This window comes from Danio rerio, chromosome 19, assembly GCF_052040795.2.
Source record: "Danio rerio strain M-AB ecotype USA chromosome 19, GRCz13ab, whole genome shotgun sequence".
In the NCBI taxonomy this organism is placed as follows: Eukaryota; Metazoa; Chordata; class Actinopteri; order Cypriniformes; family Danionidae; genus Danio; species Danio rerio.
Window position 1 is genome coordinate 12,878,675 of NC_141039.2, and position 21,625 is coordinate 12,900,299.

General features: G+C 36.2%; 1 protein-coding gene and 1 long non-coding RNA gene across 9 annotated transcripts in view; one reads left to right on the top strand and one right to left on the bottom strand.

Moving 5' to 3' along the window:
* Positions 1-21,625, bottom strand: part of ctdp1 (CTD (carboxy-terminal domain, RNA polymerase II, polypeptide A) phosphatase, subunit 1) — a 214,229-nt gene that overhangs the window by 141,914 nt on the left and 50,690 nt on the right. For all 8 annotated transcript variants that reach the window (XR_015515860.2, XR_015515861.2, XR_015515858.2 and 5 more), the window contains 3 exon segments: positions 19,530-19,671; positions 17,588-17,815; positions 5,419-5,575 (listed from right to left, as the gene is read on the bottom strand). Coding sequence is in view for 2 of the 8 variants with exons in the window: in NM_001002873.1 (NP_001002873.1) it covers positions 5,419-5,575; positions 17,588-17,815; positions 19,530-19,671 (527 nt within the window). In the remaining 6 variants the exon portion in view is untranslated.
* On the top strand, positions 5,353-10,580 carry LOC148679767 (uncharacterized). The gene is made up of 3 exons (XR_015945319.1): positions 5,353-7,863; positions 8,006-9,502; positions 10,278-10,580. It is a non-coding gene; the product is annotated as an uncharacterized LOC148679767 (long non-coding RNA).

Here is a 21,625-nt window from a genome sequence, read left to right on the forward strand (position 1 = left end):
ATTTCTAAACAAAATAGTTTTAATAACATGATGACAGTGCATAATATTTTTCTACTCAATTTTCAAGATATTCAGCCTAAAGTGTCATTTAAAGGCTTAACTGGGTTAACTAGACAGGTTAGGATAATTAGGCAAGTTATTGGACAACAGTTTTTTTTTTTTCTCGATAAGAATTTTTTTTTTTTTTTTTTTTTTTTTTAAATACTGCGAAAAATTGCTTCATTTAAAATCCCTTGAAAAATATTTATATACAAGAAGAAAGATTTGGCAGGGTGGCTGCTAAAAAATATTTTTTTTGTTACTGAGAGGAATATGTGCAAAATATATGTATATTTTTCCACATTTATTAGGCATGCAACGAATATTCGTCTGGTGAAAAAAATTCTGCCAAAAAATAACATTTAAAGACCAAAAAAAGGCTACGCTGACCCACAGTGTTTAGCACATTGGTTTCACCCTCTCTCCATCCATACTATGCAGTGCAAAGCAACTTTCACACTGGATGCGGAAAGTGCTGCGCTATAAAACAAATTCAATTCAATGACTTGTGCTGCACAAGGGTGCTTTGTTACCATGATGACCAAAACGCAAGAGCATTACGAGAGTGTCATGGTCAAATTCTATTTAAGGCAAGTCATGTCACTCAGCTGCCATTTTTGAAATGCCTCTTGGGCAGTATGCTTGGGCAAATTCTTCAAAATTGCTTGCCAAGCTTACGATTAAATTTCATATTATAAAACAACAATTACATTAAACAACAACTGTCTCTTTAGTTCCATTTCTAAACATTAGTCAGAAATTCACATCTGGTCCCAGTCCCTCCACCGGAGAAATGTCAGTCTATAGCAATCGCTGATTGGTTCTTGTACTGAAAGGTGGGGCTTCATTTACTATATTGACCGTTACACTTTTCCCATTCAAAACTATACAAGTGTCATGTCTTGTGTATTCTATTGTCTTTGCCATGGTCAAACTTGTAGATGCTCAATATAAAAGCAAAGCCCAGTGGAATAATAATGCGACAATGGAACATTTCTTTGTAGAAGACACTTGTCCCTGCTGCTGTGTTGTCATGGCAGACCTGGTAAAATGTAGCCTCTCAACTCATTCACCCTCAATGAAATTTTAGTCATAAAATGTGGTATTTTTATTGGTTTGAGAGTGTTTTTTTTCATCGATACACAAAGTTAAATTTAAAAATTCTTACAAATTACCTTATTTTATTTAATATAATAAGTAATTATTTTGGTTTAGTCAAGCATTTCCAGAATTTTCAGTTTCAGTCCAGGATTTTATTTCAGTGTATTGCTAAAATTGATTACATATTCAAATACATGCCACTCTCAACATTTAGAGTTTTATCATTAAGCAATGTTTTTCAATTCTGTTTCCAGTTTTTAATTAATTACCTTAGAGTAATAAGTAAACTAATGATCTATTTTAAATGTCTTTTTGGACTTCCTATTAAACAAATGCATTTTTATTAGACAGGAAATTCACTTTAATTTTCTTTTCTAAATTTCTCAGCAATTCAATTTGCTTTGCTGTGATCACAGTAATCTGCTTCTTGCATGTCCTCTTCAAACAGTCTTGGCATTAATATTCAGTGGCTCTCGATCTCAGAGGGTGATTAACACTGGCTCAACGTCAGGGAATGTCTTCAGGATATTTGTTCAGGATTTTTAATTAGCTTTGATGAATCTTAAAAGCTTTGTGTAGGGGGAGAAATAGAACTGCAGATCTGTTATGGATTAAACAAGTAACACCAATGCAAACAATTCAGAACATAAACGATGAACACAAAAGAAGGACCAAAGACAATGCAACAACATGAGTGTGTATGTGTGTGTGTGTCCGCGTGTGTCTGAGCGAAAGTCAAAATTATTAGCCCTCTTCTGAAATTGTAATTCTTTAAAAACTATTTGCCAAGTGCTGTTTAACAGAGCGAATATTTTATTCTGAGACATTTTTAAACATAACTGATTTAACAACCAATTTTTAAACATAACTGATAATTTAACAGACATTTTTTAACATAACTGACAGAGACAACATTTCTTTTGTCTTTGCCATGATGACAGTCCATATTATTTGTTCTACTTATTTTGCGAGATATTAGTATTCAGATGCTATTTAAAGAATGAACTAGGTCATTATGTTAAATAGGCAATTCACGATTATAAGGCAAGTTATTGGACAACAGAGGCCATTAATTTTAACCTTAAAATTGTAAAAGAATAAAAATAAATAAATAAATAAATATGAAATAAAATATATAAGACTTTCCCCCAAAAGAAAAAAAAATTAGGGATACTCCGATTGATCGTTATCAGCCGATAATCACATTTCATAACTCGATCGGACATGCTAATCTGGCCGATTATATGAACCGATAACAAGTGTTTGTTTACAGGTTTACAAGAGGAAGATGCATTTAAACTTACCATGCATAGTTATTCTTTCACCATTGGCAATGTTTCCAAATTGCTTTGCAAGTCATTTTTCTTACCATTTTTAAATCAGTTTTATCTAATATTTTCTGTAAATTTGCTTCTGACCATGACATGTCCACACTAAATGGTTATAAGAGACGTGTTTAAAGGATTATATGCAACATCTTTCATTTATTCCTTTAGGAAAAAGGAGATCTTCACTTAGGTATCATACTTGGAGGGAAAATGTAAATGCGCTTTAAGCAATTTTAAGGTTTTATTAAGCTTGAAGCACCAGAATCGGTACTCCGTATTGGCTGATGACCATGACGAGGAATCGGTACTCCGTATCGGCTCTAAAAATACATATTGGAGCATCGCTAAAAAAAAAAGGAAACACTGTCTTGATTTTTAAACAATCACAAAACGTCTTTGATTTATTAAACATGACAAATTTCACAAAAGGGCAAATCAATTTTTGACGTGACCTATATACACTATGCTTGAATATATAAGGCAAATTACACTTCACCTGTGACTCTGAGGAGCGGTGGATTGACAAAGAGTGGATGAAAGGAAAACAACTAGACCGTAAAATACACAGCAACAATAATCCTGGCACAAGAATCACAATCTATTCCAAGAGCAGGTGGTGCAGCTGTGCCCCCCATATGCTTTCAAAAAACCTGCAGTTTCCGGCCAAAATAAAAGCTCATAAAGCACTATTATAGTCATCCTCATTATTATTTTTACATTTCTTTTTGGCTTCCTAAAAACATCGGTGTGAATGTAATGCAGACTGAGATAATATCTTTATATCAATGTATGTTTCCAGGATATTTTATAGCGACTATCATGATCAACAACTTTAATGTTTAAAATTAAATGAATAAATACAAAAAGATACAGCTGATAGGTTTTCCTAAAAAGTTTACTGTCAAAAAGAATGTTCTTCTCTTTTTTCTGTTGAACACTAAAGTTGTTAATGGAGAATTCATTAGTAGATGTATAATATTTAATTTGTTTTTCTTTTACAAACATATATGTTCTTACTGAACATCACAATAACATGATTTTACACATATTTTGAAATGTAGTCAAACATTATTTAAAACAATGAAGTACTGACATTTGACTCAACAAAGCATGTAATATGATTCTGTGTATATAAAATCCTTTTTTAAATGTAATTTCACATGAACATTTTTTAATTCATTTCTTAAATGTATTTTAATTACATGGAATCATAATTACATAAAATTATTTTTATTACTAGTTGTAGCAGAATTGTTACCCTCTTAAAGGAACAGCTTTTCACCCAAAAGTAAACTAAAAACAACAAAAACCTCCTTTTTCTCATTGTTAAACCAGGATTTAAAAAGTGAATGAGGTTCAGTTACTGTGAACATCATTTTAATTTGAAAAAATAAAGTCATACTATTTATAACTAGCTGTTTTTGAAATCAATAAAAGTCTACGTAATGCCAACATTTAAATGAAAAGCAAAAGCTACTGCACTGAGTGTTGCATGCAGAACTGTTGCAAACAATTTATTTGTGTTGAATTTAAACAAACAAATTAAATGTAATAATGTTCAACTTAATTTGTTTGTTTAAATTCAGCCCAAATGAATTGTTTACAACCACTAAAGTAAATCCAAGGAATCATCTTTGAATAATTTTTTCAGTGTATATGTGTGGGTGTGTTTTTCGTTTTTAACCTGAATGCACACATACTCATGGGGACTTGTATCCCCATGGGGACCAAAATTGAGGTCCCCGGGTGTAAACATCATAGATATACACATACAGACCCTGAGCATGCGTCAATAGCGCCGCCACATTTGTACAATGCTTCCAAGACAAATGTCATTCAATCACACCAGTCAAGAACAAAGCCAATCTGTGTATGCAGGACTTTAGCGCTGTGTATGGGTGTAGTAACGAGCTAACAAAGAAAACAAAGCACAAATGCAGAACATTAAATAAGTAAGATTATGTTTTTTGTTTTTGTATATTACAACATTTTGTGCTAAACAAGTAACGTTATTAATGATGATAATAAAGTCACTTGATGCACTGACCATAAGGGAAAGTAGCACCTTGCACTAGATTCTAGGCTTATGCTAGTTTTGTTGAATAAAATCAGCAAATAACGTAAATGAAATATGACAAGAAGATGCTGCCGTGCCAGAAACATATTATTGTCGGCTAGATGAAGTAAAGGCTATTTTTTGAAGTAACTTATAAAGCTGCCTGATAACATAACTGCCTGCTCCTCCATGTGCATACGGTCCAATCCTAAATCATTGAATATTACAAAAGTTATACCACTTAGATCAGAAAGGAGGATGTGCAGATTAAGATGCAGGAATAACGAGGGTTCACAGAAGTCGATCATAACGGGGATTCATTCACAAACTAAACTAATCGCTCTCTCCGTTAGAATGAGAAGTTAAAGCAAGATTGGGGGGAGGGGGGGGGGGACTGGGTAGTTGTTTCAGGACACTGATTAGATAAAAACGATTTCCATAAAGACAAATTCTTTGTCAGCAATGCACGTGCGGTTACATATCCATCGATATAGAAAAGATGTAAAATTATAATTTTCATAATTAAAAAAAATATTTGCATACTGACCTGCGGGAAAACCCCCAATCAAAGATATACGTATAGATATGATCGCTCCAGATGGCCAGTGCTCCACTACACCTTGGTCCCACATTCACTTCAAAGAAGCGCTAGCCTGTACTAAAATGGCAGCTCTATTGATGCATTCCTTCCAATAGACAACAATAGCGTAGGTGACATCTAATGTAAATACCTACAGGTAAACATGCTCAAATCATACAGAATGTTATTTTTTGAAAATGTAAAAGTGCAGATTATTTCCTGTGAGGGTTGGGTTTAGAGGTAGGGTTGGGGTATAGGGATAGAATATATGACTATTATGTCTGAGAGTCTGTGTGTGTATGTGTGCGTTTAACCTCTTTGTCCATGCTGTCCAGGTCTTCTTTACAGAGTGTGTAGAGCGGCATGGTTTCCGACATGCTGGGCTGTCGTTTTCTGCGCGAAGGTCCGGGCTGCTCATCGTCTGGACTCGATCCTGCAGGCTCATCTGTCTGCTGAGACCCCTGAGCTGACCTGAACAAACACATCAACAATCAATCGCTCAACACACAAACTCTAGAGCAGCAGCCGGTCAAGCAACTTACGACGCAATCAGTCACTCGGCAATCAAGCAAAACTGGCCGAGTTTGCTTCGAACAGCGTCTCGCTCGGACTGAGGAACATCTAAATAAGCAATCAAACACAGACAAACAGCACACGCCTGTCCGCAAGCACACAACAAACATTTAATCACGTCTGCAGTTCTGTCAGAGGAGCCACGGAACGATAATTATGATCATTCGGCTCGAGGAAATGGATGGCGAGTGAAGAATCGATTAACCTCACTGCATGTGCTCTTGCGGTCTGTTTAAACCCATGATTAAAGGAGTATTTTTGGTCAAGGAGTCTGCAAAATGTGCATTTCTTCATTTTGTTCAACTAAAACTATTTTTTTTAAATGAGGTATTCAGCAAAAATATGCACATAAAAGAAGTTTTATAAATGTTATTTATGGGATGCTATTACTACTCATAGTAGGGTTGGGCGATGTCGACCAGTTTGGCATCGTACAATGTCTAATGTGAAACATCGCAATGGACGATGGCATTGTCGTCGTAGGCGGCAGTGGATTAATTATTTATGAATAATGAATTAATTCATAACAGTTTATTTATTTGTAGCCTACCGTTTCAACAACCTGACCCGCATGGTCTTTGTTTTACCCATAACCAAATCAATAAATAAAATAAATAAATAAATAAAGATAAGTTACACACAAACTACCACCTGTCAATCCCTTTTTCCGCAGTACTCTTTTTTTTCAATAATGAAATACGATTTTTAAACCCATTTCCGATCAGAAAGAGCGTGATGTCACTTGCGTGATGACATCCATCACAGACACACTGCCAGATCTCAGCAGTCAAGCACCATTGAAGAAAGTGAAAATGATCTGCGAAAATGAGTGCCCTGAATACAGATCTAAATGAGCAAGGTTCCACATACAAGAACGCAGAAAAAATAGTTGGTGAGAGATAGGACTACTTCAGGTTGATTAACATCTGTAGGGTGACTATAATAATCACACAGTAAACCACAAACTCTTTTAACAAAAACAATTCTGATAATCAAATCTGAGCTTTCAAGTAAAGAACCAAACCTTCATTATTTAAATACATATGGCAACATTACAAGTAGTGAAGTTGAATGACTACATTAGCCCGATGCTAAAAACTCTTTCAGATGGGGTACTAGTGGCTGGGATGCACAAGAAAAGAAACCAAAAAGCCACTCTGGTGACATCCTTACATATTACAAGCTCTGTCGCAGAAAGTTTTAGCTACAAAATTAGTGCCCTGAATACAGATGTAAATGAACAATGTAAGAATGCAGACAAAATAGTTGATAAGAGAGGAAATGGTTTAGGTTTTTAAGTTCCAGTGCTCTGCAAAATGTGCCAGGGAATGGTGCAGACCAGCAGCTGGAACACATCAAATCTGTTCCACCATTTGAAGCAGTTCCACCCGATAGAACATACTGAGAGTCATAAAAGTTTAAGCCAACCTGTCGCCTCAACATAACCACCACCAAAACAGAAACCAGCTGTGTCAACTACCTTTCGACAAACAGTCTAAACGTCATAAAGACATTACTAGGCCTATTACAAACGTCTTGGCTAAAGACATGATGCTATTTAGTATGGTGGATGGTGTGGGCTTCGGGAAAACGATGTCAGTCCTTGACCCCCAATTCCAGATCCCTTGTCGGAAATATTTTTCAAGCACCGCTATACCTGCACTTTATGGTGAAGTTAGGGACAGGGTGGAGGAGCAACTTAAGTCAGTGTCGTATTTTTGTTTCAATACTGGCTGCAGGAGTTTGTTTGTTGTTTATATTAATAATCAGCCTGCTCTAGTTTAAATGGATATATATTGTAAATAAACAATAAGTCTAAGACAATAAAAGATAATAAGAGTCTGAGAGTTTTATTTACTTGATAAGTTTATTTCACATTCCCTTGTAAAGGCTAAATGCAAATAGAAAGTGAACATTCATTTTTTGTAACTTTTTTTTTTAAAGTTCTAAAAGCCTGGAGGTATATTAGACTTTGCAAGTTTAGTTTCGACCGATATTAGAAAATGTTTTGTGAAACAAATTTTTGCCATATCGTCCAGCCCTACCTTTACTACACATAAATTCTCAATAATTGGTGAATGTGTAAAAATATTTAGTTTTACATGTTGCCCCGTGTTGTGATCACCAGCAGTGATTTACAGTGATTACTTACTACAGGGGTCACCAAACTTGTTCCTGGAGGGCCGGTGTCCTGCAGATTTTAGCTCCAACCCTAATCAAACACACCTGGACAAGCTAATCAAGGTCTCACTAGGTATACTTGAAACATCCAGGCAGGTGTGTTGAGGCAAGTTGGAGCTAAATCCTGCAGGGACACCGGCCCTCCAGGACCGAGATTGATGACCCCTGACTTACTACATTGCCGTTGAACTACAAATCCCACAAGTCATTGCACCAATCACTCCTGCCACAGCTGACAGTCATCTAGACACGCACACAGCTAACTCACAAAAATAAAAATGTGACACAAAACATAATTGGGCCCACCCAAGTAAAGTCTATATGTGGGAAGCACTGCTAAAGCATGTATGAAGAACACAGAGTTTTTCCTGGTCCAACAGTGTCAATGATTGATTTAAGGAGGCATCAAAATTCTAGAACTTTCTGATATTTACAGTTTCCCATGAGCAAGTTTTCAGGCATCCATCTACGCATTCCTCTGAAAAACATGTTTGAGTGGCACATACAGTTCTTTTCTCCTTTGCTACCTAGCAACAAAAGAGGAACATGGGTGATTTTGTATTGATGCTTGTGTCCTCTTATTTTCTGCTCTTGAACCATTCAACAAGCCCAGTTGCCAGGAGACCAGAACATCCACTCATCAGCAGCGCAAGAGCTCTCGCTGCCAGCCTACATGCGACATGTCGTAACAAGGCTCCATGCAGTCAGGCTATTCATTCAACACATCAGGCCTGCTGTAGACGACGTTGAACGCTCATTATGAAATATTACTTCAACTTGCAGACACCCAGTGCGAATCTGTCTGGAGAGTTAGCCAGGTAGAACTCTGGTTTAAATTTAAAACTTGGCTGTGAACTCTTATAAATGGTTTCTCGAGGACAGAGGACTGCTTTATTAAATCTGCAGCTCCCTGCATGGACAGCAAGAGCAAGGACAAGGCAGATATAAGACCAACAGGAGCAGTCTGTGTTCAAGCTGAGAGCAGCGAACAGCCATCTGAGATGAGAAAGGGGTAACAGGGATCCCAATCCTTCAGCTGGAGGCCTACCTGCAGAGATGAGACCCAACCACAATCCACACCTGAACCAGCCAATCCATAAGTGGTTTCTTTCAAAATAACATGTAGGTGCAGGGTTCAAGGCTAAGGATGTTTTCTACTGATCCGATCAGGCCAGTGGTTTAGATTTTCACTTGCCCTGCCAAAATTTTTACTGACCCCACCAAAAAAGAAAAAGAAAAAAAGAGAGAAGTTAATAGCTATTTTTAGCCACATATTTTAAATAATGTGTCAAAAATAATGTCTGTGAATCTAGAATTTCAATAATTAAAAAATGTTATATGCACCCGAAATTTTAGCTATGCGACCTCAAAATATATTTGGGAGCATTTGTGCGAGTGCATATGATTGTTGTGTGCGACCAAAATGTTTATCACATCCGCGGATTCGGGAGACATCTTTGCACTTGAAATACGAAACGCAGCGCTCAGGAATGGTTTTAAATAGTTGTCTTGACAACTTGCTGCGGTAAAAAAAAGCCAAATCCTTAATGCTTGCCCAGCCAGCGCGCTCTTCTTATTGAGCCACTGCTCTAGAACTGAACGTGAATGGATTGGTTAATATCAGCTGTCAATCACAATCACTCAGTCAATAGCCCCTTTCACACATACAGACCTTTCCGGAAAATTGCCGGCAATTTTCCGGAAAGGTTGTATGTGTGAACAGGTCCTTTTTGAAATTACCGGTAAATTCGTTCTGGCTATTTTCCGGAAAGAGAAGTTGTAACATTACCGGCAATTTGCCGGAATGCTGCGCTGTGTGAATGCAGAAGGAAGATTACGGTAATAAGCGCGTGCACGTCTAGAATGTGCTGACGTGAGACGTCTGCTTTAGCCAATCACAACAGTCAGACGCATTTACGTCCGCGCGGTTTGTGAGAATAAAAACCTTTGAATATTTTTCCAGACACATTTAGCTGCTAGAAGTTAGTCAGATCACGTTTATATGTTCTTCTTTATGCCAACTGTGCAAATAATCATCGATGAGATGCTTATGATAAGCCGTTGTTTGTTTACCTTCAAGCTTTGCGTGTGCCTGTAAAACAGCCTGTGAGCGCTTGCACACGCACATATTATGAACATCTCGACATGAGAAAGTGATCCTGCGAAAGCTGTTCACAATATTGATCATCCACAGAGTTTGTAATTTAGTCAAATGTTTACAAATACAAGCGCAGCCGTTTAAAGCTCATTTGTGGTGAATGACGTCAGAATTTACCGGTATTTTGGAATGAATGTGTGAATGCTCTTTTCCGGAAAATTTCCGTAACGTCCTCGCCTGTGTGAACAGCGCTTTTTTGAATATACCGGTAAAGTCGTTCCGGAAATTTTCCAGATATTTACCGGTATCACTGTGTGAAAGGGGCTAATGCCTTCTGGCTTGGGATGATAGGAAGAGCTACTACCGAAAAAATGTAAAGCGCTGAGGATGAGAATGAAAATAACACTGACAGATTTTGTTTTAGAAACCATGGCATGTAAAGTTCAAATGATTACACATTTAGTAGTGATCATGTGCTGAATGTTTATTCACCATCTACACTTTTCGAAGAGTGGATAAAAGACTTCCATTGGCTTCAAGTCCGCTATGAAAAGTCTGTGGGATGGAATTTTCAGGTAACTGTTTGCCACATCTAGCATGAGAGCTTCTGTTAAATCTTTCATTTAATCGCAAGATGCTGTCCGCTGTGCAAGAGGCAGATATATGTCAAATTTAACACCATGTACACAATCACAAATGGGCTTACACTGAGTAAACTAACATCGCTACTCATAAAAAGACCGGTATTGCTATTAACATGATGTATGCATATAATAAGGCACAGTATATGTCAAGAGCATCAGTGCAATATCAGACACCACCCGTGAGAACAGCACAGTTATACCGTTAACAGATTCATTCATGTCAAGCAGCACGTACAGGGCCGGTGAGCGGTCCATGTACTTTTTGGTCACTCAGTTATGTTAAAAAAATGCATTTTCTTTTGATAACGAGATTTCGTTGAGACATATTTTCCTCGCGCATGCATATATATATATATATATATATATATATATATATATATATATATATATATATATATATATATATATATATATATATGTTTTTGCTTGTTAGTTTAATTAGTGTTGATTTCAAATCCAGTAAATCTTTATAAAACTTGTCGCAATGGTGCTAAAAATTGGTGTGTGCGATTAAATTTTGGATGATGCACATTTTTTAAAGTTAGGAGCACCGGTGCTACCAATCAAAAATTTTAATTTCCAGCACTGGTTAATAAATGTATAATAAGTTCAAAGTGTTATGCAAACAAAAAGAGCAGTGTTGAAAATGTGGATATATTTTATTGCAGTTTGAAATTATTAAACAAAAGGTGGCTGACTTGTCAAACTGACGACAAATTGTGCAAAACATCACCTCATTTTTTTTGTTGTGTTGTTAATGTCTGCTTTCAAGACGTTAGAAATAGACACTTTCTTTTAGCCTTATAATTTGATGTTGCTGACATGTTGCCGTTTCTTCGCTGTACTGATTGTCACCAGGTTATGGGAAAAAAATATCATGGTCAAAATATTAAATCACATAAGAGGAACTGAAAAGCAATATGGTGTTAAACTTAAAATGCAAGCAACTGACAAATAGTCGACATCTAGCAAAAAAGAGAGTGAGAGGGAAGAGAAAGTAGCTAAAAAAGACAGCACTTAAGTCATTACCATGCAAACATGATCATTTCTAAAACTTTTAGAAGATTTGATTAGGTTAATTCTAATTTTCTACTTTTCCCTTAAACCATATAGAATTCTTAAAAAAACATAAAACTTGTTACTTGTCATCTACTGTAACTGTCAAATAACAGGAAGGAAGCCCTGACAGTAGATTTGAATTATTCATGTAAAATTGGCTTTAAAAGAAAAAGGAAACCCAAAAGTTCCATCTTTTACTCACCCTCATGCTGTTATTATAATGAATAATGCTGGCTCGCAGACCCAGAATTCTCTTACTACATGTTTACTAAGGCTTACATTTATTTTATGAAAAGTATATACAATTATAGTTTTTATTTTTTATAAAATAATTTATACAATTTTTATAATTAAAATAATTTTCAGTTTTTTCATATTTTAAAATGTCAAGGTTAATATAATACAATATAATATAACTGAAGTATTAATGATTAAGACAAAAAACTCATAAGAATTTATAAATTAGTATCAATTGATTTATTAATTAGAATAAGTTAATTTCAATAACAAAATTATGAAAATTAAATGCCAAAGTTGTTGTTTTTTTAAATCGAGACTGACCGGCCACTTTATTAGGTACACTGTTCTACTGCTTGTTAACGCAAATTTCTCAACAGCCAAACACATGGCATCAACTCAATGCTTTTAGGCATGTAGAGATGGTCAAGACGATCTGCTGCAGTTCAAACGGCATCAGAATGGGGAAGAACAGTGATTTCAGTGACTTTTGAACATGGCATGGTTGTTGGTGTCAGACGGACTGGAAACTGCTGATCTACTGGGATTTTTACGCACAACAATCTCTATAGTTCAGAGAATGGGCAGAAAATGAGAACACATGCAGTGAGCAGCAGTTTCGAGGGCGCAAATGCCTTATTGATGCAGAGGTCAGAGGAGAATGGCTAGACTGGTTTGAGCCAATAGAAAGCAAACAGTAACTCAAATAATCACTCGTTACAATCGAGGTATGCAGAAGAGCATCTCAAGGTTGCACAACACGTCCAACCGTGAAGCAGATGGGCTACAGCAGAAGAAGACCACAGTAGGTGCCACTCCTGTCACCTAAGAACATGAAACCGAGGCTACAATTGGCACAAGATCACCAAAATTGGACAATAGAAGATCGGGAAAAACGCTACCAGGTCTGATAAGTCTCGAGATTTGAATGGTAGGGCCAGAATCTGGCATCAGCAACATGCAAGCATTTATCCATCCTGCCTTGTATTAACGTTTACAGGCTTATTTTTTTATTTCTTTGTCACAGCAATGGCCAAAGGTGCTGATGATCCATCCTTCCTTGTAATAACGGTTCAGGCTGGTGGTGGTGGTGGTATAATGCTATAGGGGCTATTTTCTTGGCACAATTCTTGGACATTTTATTTGTACTAACTGAGCATCGTGTCAACGACACAGCCTACCTGAGTAATGTTGCTGACCATGTCCATCCCTTTATTACCACAGTGTTCCGATGGCATGAATCATCGCACAGTGGTTTCTTGAACATGAAAATGAGTTAACTGTACTTAAATGACCTCTTTGGAATGTGGTGGATCAGGAGATTAAGGGTTAAGGTTGTTCTGAAGGCAAAAGCAGGTCCAACCCGCTACTGATAAGGTGTACCTAATAAAGTGGCCAATGAGTGCAGAAACCTATGAATCAATCAGTTAATACACACTCCATCCATTTTCTGGAGAGGTACGCATTTTTAATAAATTTCCATGCATTTATATTTCATGAGGGCAGGAGTTTAGCACCACGAAAACATCATAAGGATACAATAAATGGTCTACACGAGACTCGTGTAATACTTCAATTACTCTATCTATAGTATTAGTAATCTTTATAGTGTTAAGATATCTTTAGATAACAGATCAAACTATACACTTTTGATCCTATCAGTTATACAGACCCATTTTTATGATCTTTTTTGTCTTCATGTTGACAGCTGTAGTCATTGATTTCATTAAAGATCACTGCAGAAAGTCAGTATAATAATAATGAGCAAATAATGATTGTTCCTAAGCTGGACTCATTGCTAATACATCTCTCTCTCTCCCCTCATCAGATGCTGACGCAGAAGCTGCAGATTTCTCCTCCTCTCATTCGATCAGCGTTTACAGGCTTGTTTTTATTATTCCCTTGTCACAGCAATGGCCAAAGGTGCTGATGAAATTTGCTAATAATTTCTGTTTCACAATCTCAGAGCTGCCAAGGCGCAATGCTTTATTTCTCACAGATTTTATTTAGAGCTCAGAGATTAATGCGAAATAGACAGCATGAGAAATCCAATACGAAAGAAACGGCAAGCACAGCACATGGCCTATACACGGCTTTAAAGACATACATTTCATACACATGCCTAAGAAATATAAATACAGTTAAAGTCAGAATTATTAGCCCCGCTGTTTATTTTTTTTTACCTAATTTCTGTTTAACGGGGAGAATATTTTTTCAACACATTTTTAGACATTGTAGTTTTAATAACTCATTTATAATAATAACTGATTTGTTTTATCTTTGCCATGATGACAGTAAATAATATTTGACTAGATATTTTTCAAGACACTTCTATAGAGCTTAAAGTGACATTTAAAGAAATAACTAGATTAATTATGTTAACAAGGCAGGTTACCATAATTAGGCAAAAAAATATATAGCTTAAAGGGGCTGTTCACACTTTATATTAAGTGTCGCTTATACCTGTGAACTTACATAGTAACTAGATGTAAAAGTAGTATGTAACTACAGTGTATGTGCACACTGGTACATAGTATTTACTGGCGTATTACTGGTGTAACTACACACATGTAACAACCTAGCTAATAGTATGTGTAAGTTCAAATGTGTAACTGGACATTGGTAACAACACTAAGAAAGTACACATCTGTACCAAGAATTACATAAGTGCATTATTCTATTATTGCATAAGTGCAATATTCTTGCAGGGGTTTTCCCACTTCAACACCTGTTTGCATTACATGTATTTCAACACTGTATTAAAATAAGAATGGCAGAACTAACGTTGCATCAGAAGGTTTCACTTATTAATATCAGGGTAATTACAGGGTAAATCCTCAGGAACTGTCCACTGAATATAAAGTATAAAATGGTCACAAATTACTGTGTAATATATAAAACCTAAACCTTTGTGCAACTGTTTACCAACAGCACACTTCTGCCAAAAAATGTATGTGTAAATATAAATATACAAATACCTCATGTTTATATGTTGTTTTAAGGTAAATTGTAGAATCACATCCGTAATTCACATTTAAGGGCTAGTTTGCCAAAGATTGTGTTAGTAATGTCCTGTTACACATTTGAACTTAAACTATTCACTAGGTTGTTACATGTGTGTAATTACACCAATATTACACAAGTCAATACTATGTACCAGTGTGTACATACAATGTAACTACATACTACTTACACATCTAGTTAATTGTAAATTTACAGGAATAAGCAACACTTAAAATAAAGTTAGACCTAACTTTATTTCCCTTGCTCTTTTTAAATAACTTTATGTACTGTGAAGTATTGTCATGATAAAACTTTAATACGATACCTTAAAAAATTGTATTAAAAAAAATCGTGATACTAAAATAATGCTATATTAAATAATACAATTGTATGCATGTCTTCATTTCTTAATTTGCCAGAACTAAAACCTCTAGCATTATCCTACTGGTTACAAATGTGAGTGTGTGTGTGTTTTTTTGTTTTTTTGTTCTAAAAGCTCTTTAAGTCTTGTTGTTGGCTTTTAAAGAGAAATAAAAATTAATTTTAAAATAAAAAAATAGATTGTTTTAATTAAATTGTTTGAATGTCACATAATCAGGTGAGTTACAATAGTTCCTGTGAGGTGCAAATTCGTAAACGGTCATATATTTGCCCAGTAGTATAATATGTTGTTTTATTGTTAGCAATTATTCAGTTGGAAACAACTGAACTGCAATGCAATTCTGACTATGATCTTATACTTTGTCATAATTTGTGACTTATAAAACCTAATTCAAGTATAAAATTTGGGATCATACTTATTTTGAGGTTAAGAATTTTTACTGCTGGTTTGATCAGGCCAATGTACCCAGTGAAAAAAATAGTAAACAAATAAAACACGCATATTTGTTATTTTCATCCATGTTTTTATCCACGTAACGTTCTAATAAATTGAACCAATAATAATGACAGTTTTTAGCATTAGAGAAGAAAATAAATAACCTAACTTGCATAGTTAAAACATTAGAGTGAAGTCAATAATTAAAATAAAAATATATAATTATACAAGACTATTATATGGGATCAAAACAGCTTCAAGAACAAAGAAAGATTTTTTTAGGCAAGTGCAACAGTAATACTGTTATTTATTGCTGATTAAAATAAAAAAAAATTAATAAGCTAAGAATTTTTTTCCTCAACTTGTCTACTTTCACTTAAGACATTTCCCATTGTGTTTCAAAGATGAGTATTTAGATGTTATTTTGGCATATTTAGCCTGTGTGAGATTGTTTCTGCATGAGTGTCGTGAGGAAAAGCATCTTCCTTATCCACCATAGACCGAAACAGTCCTGTGACGTTTGAAGTCCAGAAAAGGAACCAAAACCAATGAAGCTCAAAGAACACATTTATGCACCAAAAAAACAAAACATCAATGTCTTCTTTTCCCCATTAGATCAGAGTGCTATAGACAATACGTCCAATTGCCATTAGAGTTCCAATATGTAAGCATTATATTGTCTGTAGTAGATGTGGCACCATGCTGTAGTTCAATTCAATTCAATTCAGCTTTATTTTTATAGCGCTTTTACAATGTCGATTGTGTCAAAGCAGCTTCACATAGTAACTGGATCAGGGTAGTTCAGTTTTTAGTGTTTAAGTTCAGTTCAGTTTTGCTCAGTTCAGTGTGGTTTAAAATCATTACTGAGAGTCCAAACATTGAAGAGCAAATTCATCGATGCGTAGCTCTACCGATCCTGAACCATGCAAGCCAGTGGCGACAGCGGAGAGGGAGAAAAAACTTCACTGATAGGAGAGTGAAGAAAAAAAAACCTTGAGAGAACCAGACTCAGTTCGGCAAGACCATTTTAATTTCTCCGCTGGCCAAAAGTCTTGTGCAGAACTGCAGTCTCAGCGGTGGAGGCTGGAGGCTGGCCTCAGCGAAGACTCGTCGTCTATAGTTGAGCTTCTTATGATTACACATTGAATTTTACAATGATTTTGGGTCCTTTACTGGACTTTGAAGGCGTACTCGCACTATGTACAGTTGCCTTAAATCAGGCCGAAGCACGCCTCCTGTCTCCCCCTACTGTCTCCCCGACGGCCCACACTCGCATTACATTCGGGCCTGGGCACGCTTGAGTGATCAATCATGCGCTGTTCCGTAGAGAAGCCCTTTCGCTGCAGGAATTAGAAGGTTTGCTAAAGGTGCAGCTGTCATGTAGTGAGGGGTTTGCTTCGTTAATAATCTATGACTCTACGTTCATTGAACAGTAAGAATGATTATAAAATCCATATGAAATAATCATGTAAAAGTCACGCCTCGTCTTCAGTTTTGGGGTCCAAGTCAACCCAACTCTGGCACAGCCTGGACAGGGCCAGCCAAGTGAACAGCGCCTGAGCCCGATTCAGAGCACTCACACTTCTCAAACAATCCAGGGCTTGGGCACGGTTCGGATAGCATAGTGTGAGTACGCCCTGAATGTCTCATGACTGTTTCTGCCTATGGAGGATAAGGGAGCTCTCAGATTTAACCCAAAATATCTTAATTTGTGTTCTGAAGATGAAAAAAAGGTAGCGAGGGATTTCAAAGACATGAGGGTAAGTAATTAATAACAAAATTATAATTTTTGAATGAAAAACAAAACATTAGTATAAAACTGACATTATAATGAGCAGAATTCGCATAAAAATTATATATATAGCAAGTACCTGAGGTTTGAGAGATCACCCTTGGCTGACATGGATGATGAAGGATGTGAGTGAAGGTATGAAGGTGGGCGGGAGGCCTGGGGGCCGCGGCGGATCAGTTTGCCAGTGACAGGATCATAGGTCCGCATTTCGGGTGCTGGCAGCGGCTTAGGCTGAACCTGAGGGGCCTGGAAGGGAGGCCTCGGGGCAGACCCATGGATGTCTAGAAATGCACCGGGACTATTGCTCCTGAATGAAACAAAAAATAATAATAAACATGAACATATAGATCAACTGCTACGACAACCAGTTATGTGGGGTACAGACTACTTTATTTTAACATGATGCATATGTTTTGATGATTAATAAATGACAGAATGTAGTACATAAACATTTCTAATGTTGTTATATTTTCTATATTAATTATTTTTCATCATCATTATTATTATTTATAATTACAAATGTGCTTTTAATTATATTTATAATGCTGACATATGCTACTTATAAGTTAAGCTACTTTATGTAGTAAAAGTTTTATATAACATTTTGTATCTGCATTTTAATTTTTGTTTAATTAAGTATTTTCTGTAGCTTGACATTTGAAAAATGTTGTACACAAATCTTTATGATTTGTACTAGATGTTCTTTCCAAGTGTTTGTATCTGCAAAGTGCGATCTCTGTGTTTTTCCTCAAAAGGTGTGAAAAGCAAACCTCCCATCTTCTCTAAATTGAACTGATGCCACCTGATGTGTCTCATGGGTCACGTTGACATGACCTAGCCTTCACCCTGATCTAACTTGGGTGGAAGGAAACATCTTGCAAGATGTAAATTAGTGACATAATGGTAAGGTTTATTTGACTTTACTGGTCGGCATTAACATCTGCTACTAACATGATCTCCGATATTACATGAGATCTTGCTCTCTTGTTTTACTATACAGCCAAGGCTGTAGTATTTCATTTTATTTGTATAAGCTGCCTAAACACAGACCTCAAAACTTTCTAAACAAACATGCAGACTCAGCATACATAAATTAATATGTTAACTTGTTTTTACGCTCGGCCAAAACACGTTACCTGAGCACAAGTGGGCTAATAGATTCAAAAGACCGACTCATTAAATAAAAGTCTACACAAGATGAGTTATAAATCGTGTTTAACAACTACAGAGAGATGAGATCCAGCAGCAAATTCGGGACAAACTGGCCGACGTTCAGCTGCTCTCAGCCGGACAAGTGTGCTCAGAGCTCCTGCTGACTGCTTGGAGCTCAGACACGAGAATATGCAGAAGCAGCATTCAGTGCATGTATGGTCACATAATGTGCGTTTTCTGTTCAGAAAGGCTAGATGAAATGCCAGTGCGAACGTAGATCGTTTTCATTCTAATACGCCATCTTAAAACAAAAACGTATTGGAGTAAAAGGGCCCTCAAAAAAGCTCTTCAGCAAGTTGCCTTACAACTTTAAGTTGAGTCAACTTTTTTATAGTGTATAATGAGAAGCACGATATTATGATATACCTCGCAAAGCAGATCATGGAGACATTTTAATCATCCTCCATCAAAAATCGTCATATTGCACACACATAGTTCAGTTCCGATTGAAGAAATATGAAATCTATGTGTAAACAAGCAGATGGAAAAAATCTTGCTTGACTCATGGCCAGCGCTCACTTTACATCAACGTTCTGCTAAGCATCTCCCTTACTGTGCCATGAGGAAGTTTTAGGGAAACTGATTTATTTAATATTACTTTAATATTGCAAGTGTCAGTGCAAGCTGAAAAATAATAAGTTGTTGAATGCTTCATGTTCTATTCATGAGCGTTGTAGTGATGAGTGAACAACACAATGAAAATTTCAGCAGTCACAACAGAAAATACTGACAATACCTACTTCATACTGAAAGCCACAAGTGAACATAAAGGATGGAAAAAGAAGTAGAAGGCTGTAAAAGATAAATACCTGTGTGATTTGTTATAGTCCTCTTTGAGAGGAAAGAGTTGCTCCTCTACTCGCTCCCAGCGCTCCAAACAAGCCCACAACCAATCAGGATTTACCACATGGAGATGTTTACAACCCTGAGCTTGACGAACTTTCTCTGTACCTGACAGAGACACAAACAAAACACTATTTAGATAAACCACACTGCAATGTGAAATATGATCGGTCGGTGTTTTTCTCTCCACTATCAGCAGAGCAGAAGGCAGCAGCACAGCAAAAGAAAATTGCAATCTGAATTGAATGTGTTGCAATAAAAAAACCTACTAAAAAAGTCAAAAAACATTTTTCTATTTCTTTTTTCAATCAAAGTTTATCATATAAATAAAGTTTTAATGCTAAATTGCACAGGCTACAGCTTTCATCCACCTATTTTTATGTGCATTTTGAATATGGGCATAAAAAAATGGTGCGTCTTTGTCTCAGAGGCATGAATGAAAGTTAGTCAATGAAATGGCAGAGGTGGCCTATTGCATGAGAATTTGTATCCCCCGTCGTCTGTTAGCATGTATAGTGAGGAAAATTAACTGCAGTTCAACTTGTTGCAAAAGTAAAAGCGAAACGACCAAAACATATGGTGTCATGGCGAACATGAACAGTTGTTGAGTAAAACACCACAGTAAACTAACAGCGAATGGAGACGTACTGACGTTAATCGACTATGACTATACTATAACATGTAAAATGGGAACATAAAAAGAACATTAAAAAAAAAAAACTCATGGAAACACCTTAACCATATTCTCGTCTTATTCAGATTAAGGCAAATCATTAAACTACTGATGTCCATATAACCACAGTCAGTAATAGAGATCTCATTATGATCTTTACATACACAACAGACAGTGAGCAACAGCTAAATGATACAGTATATGCAATTATCCTTATCATATAACTTTAATATCCGAAATCTTTAATATCTGAAATCTCTTGCACATCATTAAAACCTTTCATAGTATCTTTTATGATGAAATTTAAATACTGGAATCCACTGGCAAATACATCTTGACAAAGTGATTAGGTTCATAAAGTATTATCACATTATGGAAGATTTACATTGGTTTTAGTCTTTGCAATTGCCCTACACAACGATGCAACTGAATACATCAAACCATTTAAGTGTACAAATGGTGTATAAATGATATGTACGGATTGAAGGTGAAATGATTTGAAGTGATGATGGAAGTTTTTTGAAAACAAGCGTGGCAAAACTAATAATTTTGTGCTTAACCCTGCTTCATTTTGACTTAGCTGAAATCTCTTTTAGTCATTGTTGTTGTTTTTTTTTGCACCCACCAAAAGGGTACAATTGTGTGTAATCACAATCACTGTGTGATCAAGTGATCAGAGTGACCCAAGGCACATGCCGTGCATTGCCGAACATTTATACTTCAGCTGCTGTTTGTGTTGCTCTGCAATAACACTTCCAAAATGCTAGCTAGCAGTAGGTTTTATTGTTCCTCTGTGTTGAGTTTCTTTGTGGGTGTTTAGTTTTTTTCTGAACGCTATCTTAATGTATAAGTAGCTCAAACTCGCTCATTCAGAGGTGGGAATTGGCGGACATGCAACAACTTAAATTATAAGGTAAACACAAAACAAAAGTTTCCATCTGGAGCTCCTTCACAGGACTCAACACTTGTAAACTCGCTCCATCAGGGGTCTGTTCTTCGTACGTGGATTAATCAGTTAGCTGGATTTGGATATTGACGATTTGACACGATCCAGGATCGTTTCGTTCTTCAAAGCTGATCCGAGAGTTGTTGTCATAGCAACAGTTCTGCTAGGTCAAACCTGATCGGGAGCAGGTTCAATTCATATAAACAGGATTAGATCGGCTCAGTTCAAGCAAAGATAATACAAAAAAGTATGTTCCGAATTCTGATATTTTCTTACAGTAGTAGTCACAACCGGGAAAATGGTAAATATCTTTTAACTATATATATATAAAGTTATGGTTATTAATAAAATAAAGTTATATATATTAATAAAACTTATGCAATATGCACTCTCGAAATGAAAGTACAAAGACTGCCACCTGGTGGTGCAAAGAGAAAACTTAT